This window comes from Cucurbita maxima, unplaced genomic scaffold (genome assembly GCF_002738345.1).
Source record: "Cucurbita maxima cultivar Rimu unplaced genomic scaffold, Cmax_1.0 Cma_Scf00005, whole genome shotgun sequence".
NCBI classification, from domain to species: Eukaryota; Viridiplantae; Streptophyta; class Magnoliopsida; order Cucurbitales; family Cucurbitaceae; genus Cucurbita; species Cucurbita maxima.
Window position 1 is genome coordinate 4,436,330 of NW_019272021.1, and position 8,542 is coordinate 4,444,871.

Below are 8,542 nucleotides of genomic sequence, written 5' to 3' on the forward strand. Positions count from 1 at the left end.
AAAAAAAAAAAAAAAAAAAAAAAAAAAAAAAAAAAAAAAAAAAAAAAACTAGAGCCAAAGAAGATCATAACTGTCCAAATAATACATTTTTACTGTTTTTATTACTTTTTGTAACCCCCAAAAGGGGAGAGAGGGAAGAAAAAAAGGGCAGCTGAAACCTGAAATAGAAGACTTATAGCATCGTCCTAATTTCTGGATGCCAAAATTCATAGACGATCAAAGTTTAGGATAAAGAAAGAGTACCTTGTTCGACAGTTGTAGAGGGATGTAAGGTAAGCCATTGATAATAACACCAACGTAGCAAGCTAATTTTGATATTCCACAACACATTCCTAACAAGGGTAATTTAGATGCATTATTCCATTTCATAGGAGTCCCAGAGCATTATTAAAAAACACTCAACATACCATGAAAACCGATTACGAGCGAACACAACGGACTGGAATACGCCGCTGTATTGGGCTCCTACAAGAAGGGCAATCTTTCATACCCTGTTTTTCATGTAGTTCATTGCAGGTTGTGCACACCACCTGATGGGCGCATGGAAGAAAAACTACTGACATCTCCTCTGAAAGGCACATCACACACTCCCGTTCCCGCTTCACACCCCCAGTTCCAGAGTACTCGTAAAGATCCTTCATCGATTCCAAGGCATTCGGGGTCGAGGACTCTTTGTGATCTGTGCTATGTCTGGTATCTGTAAGTCTACTGGCATAACTTCCGTCAATGCCTCTCTTAAGAGCTGCAATTCTTGAAGAATCAGTCTTAAGTCTCAACGCATAGATTTCTTTTTCAAGCTTTTGGATATCGTCTTTGTATTTTATTAGATTGTTTTCTGCTTTCAATTTAATTGTATCCTCCTTTGCTTTCACTGAATCTTCGATTTGTTCTCTCTCCTTTCTCAATGAAGCAGCCTTCATGAGCAGCTCATCTTTTGCTCTCTCCTCCAACTTCCACCGACCCTGAGATACGTTCCTTGTCAATGAGAAAGAGCCCGCAAGTTGCCACGTAATTAATAGAACTAAAAAAAACAGCACAAATTAAGTACTAAGCATACTTAAGCCTACCATCAACTAGGAACACAACCACAAAACGCAAAGGAAGTATGTTCAAGATAAAAATACGGCAATTATTTTTCGTTCTAAATATATTATGCTCATATCTTCAAAAATTTCAAAATGTGTAGGAGAAGCAAATGCATTCTAAGACCAAGCAAGAAAATACAATATGAAAATTGAAATCTAATATCAAGGAAAAAGAAAAAAAATAAAATAAACAAATGAGGTAATCTTAATAAGAATGAGATGCAGCACCCACCTTTATAAGAAAAAAATCCAAAGATAACAATTTAAACCTTCTGGTAACTTCTCCATCAAATATGAATCTCGTAAACAACATACGTATTGCTCAACATCTAAAGAATTGGCTAAACAAATAGCTTCAACAAGAAAAAAAGGAGAACGTGCTTGAATATTTTAAACAGGGAGAAAACACCAACTAGTAATCTGAAAACATATCAGGAACTAGAAATGTGCAAATGATTCATGCAGATTAGGGTCTAAGATCAGTTGAAAACCCTAGGAAAGATGAAGTGGAATACAAATTGTTCATAAAAAAAAAAAAGTTGATAACACCACAACCATGAACTCCTTTTCCTAGGGTAGTTATTGCCTTTTGGACAATCTACAGGTAAAAGCATAATTTAGTCTCATAATTATTCCTGGGAAGTGATAAAATCTTGATCTACCACCCAATAAACTGTTGCGAGTTGCAAAATTAATAATTAAGGCAGTAAAGACAGTAGCTAAAACTCATAAGAACTACGGATAACTAGTTAAAACATACCTCAAGTTGCTCCCGCAGATCCCTGGCATGCTCAAGTTCCTGTATTAGTTGTTTCAATTTCCGCTTTTCGGCAGTGAGTTCTTCCTGAAACAACATTTTCTGCTTCTCCCAAGATTGAACTTTCATCAGTGTTCTCTTTTCCCTCTTAGAAACCTCGTGATAATTAGCAGCTGATTCTGCAGCACGTAATTTTGCAACCTCCATCTCCTGCCGTAGTGCAGCATTCTCCATCTCAAGCCTCCTAACAGCAGAGTTAGCAAGTTCAACCTGACCACTAGCCTTGCACAATGCATGTTCCATCTCAGAAAGTTTCTTCATGGTATTTTCTTCCAGAGTTTGCTTCTCCTTTTTCAGCCGTTCAACTTCATCCTTTTCTTGTTTCAAATTCTTGAGTTCAGCCTTGTCCTTACTTAGCCTCCTGGCAGCCTGCATGACCTTTTGATTTGCCCACTCCGTCCACTCTTGCAGCTGACTTTGTAATTCCCGAGCCCTTGGCACTAGCTTCAAAACCATCTCATCCTTCTTATCCTTCGGAAACCACTGTTCAAGGGACTTTTCATAAGGCCTCTCAACAAAACTATTAGTCGGAGACTCAGCGTTGCAGCTGATAGGCACTGAGGGCTGATTGCTTTTAGTGGGCAAAGAAAGAGAAAGATCAATATCAGTTGTTGGTAGCCCAGAAGTATTAGCTGCAGGTAATGCAGGGGGTGAACTAGGACTGGGCATTGGAGATACATTGGTCTTAGAAAAAGGAAAAACGGTGTTAATGTTTTCCAAGTTAAATGATGGAGAGGAAGAAGGAATGTCGATGGTGGAAACATTATCATTCCCATTGTCTTGGGGCACATCAATTCCCATGGATTTGCTTATTTTCAGTGAAGCGTTCTTAAAGTTAACTGAAGTGGAGCCTGAAACAGATTTTAGTTTCTTGTCCAACGTTAAACCCCCCAAACCAGACAACTTTCCAGCTCTTGATGAGCTCTTAGTTCCATGTGTTCGAAAGTTTTTATCCACATGAAGTGCCTTTTGTCGTAGCATGTATTCTCTCTTAGATATATTAGAATGACCCTTTCTACTGCTCCCAACTTTTTCTTCGGACACAGAAGTTTGAGGGTTTCCGGCCACACTATATGATTCCTCAGCCGTAGCAGAGGTGGAATTTTGCAATTCTTTATCTGATAATGGTCCACTTGAAAATAATGGGTCCTTTGGTTTTGCAATACTAGGAACTCCTAGAGTGGCTGGTCCATCAGATTGAGAAGCATGAGCACAGCTGATTGGAGAAATTGGCTTAACAGGCTTAGGTAGATTCATCTCAGAGCCTTTAGCTTCCGGTTTTAACTGTGAGATAGAGTCACACGAGCTCTCATTCGAAGTCCCATCACAGACAAGTGCATCAAATGGGTCATTATCCACTGCACATGCTAGAGATACATTCATGTCACTAATCAATAACCACCACATTGCATCGCCAGTGCTGAAGAAAGGCCTAACCTCTCGTAGAACACAAACTAATTCGGCTAAAATATATTTTTCTAGTTGCTGTAAATCTTCAAAATAGTGTTCCCTTGAATGATCAATTTCTTGGTCACTTTTAAGCAAAGCTAAGGTGTTATCCACTATATTTGATAGTGTATCTTTACAACCAAAACAAATGCCAGACCTCGACACAGCTTTTATCGAAACCTCTTCAGTGTATCCAGAAGCAATGATTTTCTTGATTGCACTCTTGAATATTGTGTCCAAATTATTTAAAACTAGTTCTTCGAGCTGAGCTTCTGTAAGGTCACTCCAATCAACATCTTGGAACTCATCAACTTCTGATTCCCCACTTGGCCAGTTTAGCCCAACGTCAGAAGAGCCTCCATTGGACAATCCAAGATCAAGTTTCAATCCAGCAGAAAATTCTGGACCAATGCTACAAAGGTCACACGCATTGGTTTGCCCCAAACTTGAACTATTCTCAAATTTCTCAGCTGAAAACTCATAACTCGAGCATTCATCTTGAGATGACGAGGCGATCTTACTCAGATCACCTAAAGGTGGATCTGCTCTGTACTTCCTCTTATTCCTACTCCCTTTTTCCTGGGCAGTCATCGAGGAAGGCTCATGATTGATAGTGCTATGACAACTCGGCTTAACGACCATTGATGCCATTTTCCACTGCATAAGACAACATATATGAGTACCTTAATCTAGTTATCTTTGTTCTTTTCTCTTGTGTAGATATATATCATACACTTAACAAGTAAAAATACCAAACGTCTTTCATAGCTCAATGCAGTTGGAAAACCATGAATATCCAATTTATGTAAACCAAAAGAAAGATAAAGAAAGAGGAAAGCAGAACTATAATCGCAAGAATGAATCGTATACAGCTCAAAATCTGGCAGCTGATGATACCAAGAAGACAAAGAACTAAGAATCCAGTTCTCGAGTATTCGTTCAAGGAGGAGCTAAAACGCATACCTCGAATCTCAGTACTAAAATCGACGATAATCAAAGTCTGCGTCCACCGGAAAGAAAGAAGAAGAAGAAGAAGAAGAAGAGAGAAACAAATCAGTCACAGAAACAAGCAAGTACCGAGAGTAGAAACTGAAGAAGGGAATCTACACACGTCTCAAAACGTTAAACCCGTGGAACACAAACAAAAACCACAATCATCTAACTCCAATTTCATCGAGAATTAAACACCAAAACCAACCTCGTAGATCCAAGAAACAAAAACTTTATCAACAATTTGGAGGAAACTGCTACAAGAACACAAGAAGATCCCTCTCTCCCCCAAACAGAAACTCGATAATTGAATGTCGGATAGAAAACGGCGAAACGATCGGCAGAAACAACGCGGCCGATTGAAACGGATGATTTGCAAGAACCGAAATGGAAGGAAACACAGAATCAGAAGAACATCGGTGAATCAGAAAGAGAAATCCGTATAAGAGCTTTTCTTTTCTTTTCTTTTTTTTCTTTTTTTTTTTCCTTTTTATTTGTTTCCTCCTTTCGTTCCTTATTTTCTTGCTGTAGCTTAGAGCATATGTCGTCTCTCTCTCTCTCTCTCTCTCTTACTGAATATTTTGGCTTCATTGTTGTATTGTTTTTCACGTTAACCATAATAACTAACCAGGGTTAGCTGAATGGGCTCCTCTAATTTACCATGGTTAGTATGCCTACTCTCTCTCGTTTTATCACATTTTTCTCTCTTTTTTTAGGTTTGGTGGAATTTTTTTATTTTAAACAATAATAAATAAAAAATATTACCTCTTGTTTAGAAAATATCTTTATTATTTCCAAATTTGTAATATTGTAATAAAAATTTTGAGAAAAAATATTACCTCTTGTTTCGTCTTTCAATTTTCGTCGAACGTTCTAAAAGAACATTTGACCGTCGTTAGCCCACTGTAATGCAACGCTCTCCCCTTTGATTCATCGATCACTATTAGCAAATTTTTGGAGAAAAAAATTGATGTATATTTTAGAAAATGTAATAAGTTGGATAATGATGAGCTTTCAAAATATAAATGAATTTTGTAATTAAAAATAAATAAATTTGGTAGGTTGTTGGTTTTTTTTTTTTTTCTTATACAATAATTTGAATATTTATGGAAAGAATTAATGATCATCATTTAGATATATTTATTTTAATAAAATATAAGAATTTTAAAATATAGTTATAGGCTAAAACTTATTTATACAATTAAAATTAAATATATTTAATTTAGGTAAAAATTAATTTTTTTTTCAAAAGAATTAACAAATAAAAAAAAATATATTCTTAAATTATTATAGTAAGCATGATAAAAAATCGGCATGCAACAATATATATGATATAAAATAAAGTCAAACACACTTGAATGTCATTATTTATGTCATCGACTTTCATGCACTTTATTTCAGCCTTTAAATATTTGTACATATGTTACATTTCATAACCGAAATTTGACTAAGAATTTACGTAAAGGAGATGAAAATCACGGTAAATAAGTTATAAGAACAAAAACAAATGGTTATCAAACGAGACTTTAGCCATCAACATTAATTGATAAGTTCAATAGTAATGAGAAACTAGTATAGCACTCTATAAATTTGAACGTAATACCCGACGTCATGAAATTTCATGCACGGTCACTTTATTACTACTCAACTAAATAATTCACATAAGGAAGATGAACATCACGGTAAAGAAGTTGTAAGATAATTTTTAGTGGCAGTGAATGCCTATTTAATATCCTAACTCCTAATTTCAATGCACCTTGTGAGCTAAATGGTTTTGTAACAATTAACAAATATTGTTCTCTTTGGCCCAACACCCAGTGTCTGGCTCTAATATCAATCTGTCATGGCTCGATAGTTAGACTAAAAAGACGAAAGCAAAAACAAATAAAAATAAAAGATAAAAATATGATAAGACACTGAGCGGTGTACCATCAAGGGCATTGGGCCCCCAAGAGGGTAGATTATGAGATTTGACATCGATTGGAGAGGAGAACGAAACATTTCTTATGAGGGTGTGGAAACCTCTTTTTAATAGACGTGTTTTAAAACCGTGAGGCTAATAACGATACGTAACGGACTAAAACGGACATATCTGTTTGACTTCAATTCCATACAATCCCAAAAAGTGAAAAAGAACAAAGGCAAGTCGGTGGCATTCAGAAAAGACAAGGCAGCTATTGAACTAAGTTGTTCAGAGTATTGCAAGGCTGCCTTAAATGTTAGGGACGATGTAAGAAATAAATTGGGAGAGGATACCATTTCTGGTTAGAGAAAATGAAGAAACATTAACGATGAATAAGAGTGTTTGGAACCAGATTGGATCAGTCCATAAGTTATCGAGCGTACCCAAATGGGGGCGAAGAGTAGCTTGATGGCAGTGAGAACACCGATTGAAACGCTATGACTAACTAAGGTCTGCATAAGTTTATGTGCAAAAAATCTTGGGAGCATACAAGAAAAACTATCATCAACTTAGTGTAAGGTGACTCGAGAGGAAATAATGTTTCAAGGGGACGATAGAAACAACTCCGACGATAGAAGGACAAAAGAAACATTGCAATATCAGCCATCTTTCAAGGGGATGCACTCTCCGACAATTCATAAACCGTGGACAGACTTTTCATAACTACATTAACATCTATCACTACCTATGTAACAGTCCAAATCCACTGCTAGTAGATATTGTCCTCTTTAGGCTTTCCCTTTCGGGCTTCCCTTCAAAGTTTTTAAAACATGTCCGCTAGGAAGAGGTTTCCACGTCCTTATAAATAATGTTTCATTTCCCTCTCCAACCGATGTGGGATCTCACAGCCTAACTCACCACGGATAATATCCTATAACATCTCTAATATAGCCCTATTGATATTCTAACATTTGAACTAAGCATGAGTGACAAGTGGCCATACTTAAAAGTTCTACTGCATAATGTCATAGCCCATACCATTTTGGTGTGCAGATCTTATAGAATTAACCATTTCAGAAGACTAGTAGAACTTATAAATAAGTTTCAGATGTGGTCATCATATAATAATACCCATACTTAGGTTTACATCTTTATTAGCAACGTCATGCTGAACATATCAATCTTTGCCAAAGCAATTCTACAATACACACCGAGCTTAGAAATACCTCTGAAAGGCTTCACTGTGAAGCATTAACAGGAGCGAACTTGACCGAAATGCTGTTGACACAATGGCGTTCATCTGTAGGTGTCCCGAATCCCTCGCCTTTAAAAACGTGACCCAAATGCCCCCCACATGCAGCACAAGTTATTTCAGTTCGCCTTCCATCAGGGTCGGGCTGAAATTATTTACAGTCAATCAAATTGCAGTATACAACAATAATGTAAACTGACCCGTGTACTTCAGAAAGAGAAAGACAGTGATGTAAAGAGGTAACTCACAAAACGATTGATTGCTCCAGGAAAGCCCTCAAAGAACGCAGGCCAGCCACAGCCAGAATTGAATTTGGTGCTGGACTTGTAAAGTGGGGTTCCACAGCCAGCACAGTTGTATATTCCTTCTTCATAAAACTTGTCATATTTCCCAGTGCCTCGAAGCCTGCATATCATCGACTTCTAAATATTGTGATCAACAACTAAAAGAACCATGAAAACTACATAAAATTCAAAAGAATCAACCACGAGTACGCAACACAGCTAAATAAGCTCTACTCGGGCGGGCTTGAAGACTGAATGATCCAGGGCATGCCAACCAATCGAACTCCAAACAAAATCTTGATGCACAAAGATCAAGTAATGTAGCCAAAGATACTTGGAATTCAAGATGATCAATATGACTAGGATCATAATTTGAATCAGATCACAAAATTGATATGCAATACCTCCTTGTATGCATCTTAAACATTGAAAACTTGTTTTATTTCATATGTGGCTTGGATAATCAGTTCCTACACTGCATATGGTAAATCTTTGTTAAGGCATGTCTGAATTAAATTTTGGGTTGTGGCCTTTGTAAAAAGAAAATAACCCTTCGAGATTTCACAACCACAACCTTCCAACCTCAAGTGAAGTGAGAATATAACCGCTCAAGTCCATCGCTAGCAAATATTATCCTCTTTGGGCTTTCCCTCAAGGTTTTTAAAACGTGTCTACTAGGGAGACTCCAAACCCTTATAAAGAATGTTTCGTTCGCTTCCCCAACCGATGTGGGATCTTACAATCCACCCTCCTTCCTCCCCC

The 8,542-nt window shown here is 37.1% G+C and overlaps 2 protein-coding genes across 5 annotated transcripts in view; both read right to left on the reverse strand.

The window, feature by feature from the left end:
• Window positions 1–49: 49 nt before the first annotated feature.
• Window positions 50–4,896, reverse strand: LOC111479138 (putative E3 ubiquitin-protein ligase RF298). Of its 4 annotated transcripts, XM_023123632.1 has the most exons (5): window positions 4,550–4,896; window positions 4,315–4,351; window positions 1,846–4,008; window positions 408–962; window positions 50–332 (listed from the first exon to the last, which is right to left on the reverse strand). In XM_023123632.1, the coding sequence occupies exons 3-4, from the start codon at window positions 4,000–4,002 to the stop codon at window positions 420–422; spliced, it is 2,700 nt and encodes an 899-aa protein (XP_022979400.1). In that variant the 5' UTR covers window positions 4,003–4,008; window positions 4,315–4,351; window positions 4,550–4,896; the 3' UTR covers window positions 50–332; window positions 408–419. The 4 variants fall into 4 exon arrangements, with proteins under 4 accessions (XP_022979400.1, XP_022979399.1, XP_022979401.1 ...); XM_023123631.1 differs by having other exon boundaries at window positions 165–962; XM_023123635.1 differs by lacking the exon at window positions 50–332 and having other exon boundaries at window positions 576–975.
• Window positions 4,897–7,305: 2,409 nt separating this feature from the next.
• LOC111479866 (peptide methionine sulfoxide reductase B5-like) overlaps window positions 7,306–8,542 on the reverse strand; it is a 2,999-nt gene continuing 1,762 nt past the window's right edge. Inside the window, exons 2-3 of the mRNA XM_023124720.1 lie at window positions 7,745–7,901; window positions 7,306–7,641 (exon numbers count right to left, since the gene is read on the reverse strand). Of these exons, the coding sequence (XP_022980488.1) occupies window positions 7,483–7,641; window positions 7,745–7,901 (316 nt within the window). The 3' untranslated portion in view covers window positions 7,306–7,482. The remainder of the gene's footprint in view (window positions 7,642–7,744; window positions 7,902–8,542) is intronic.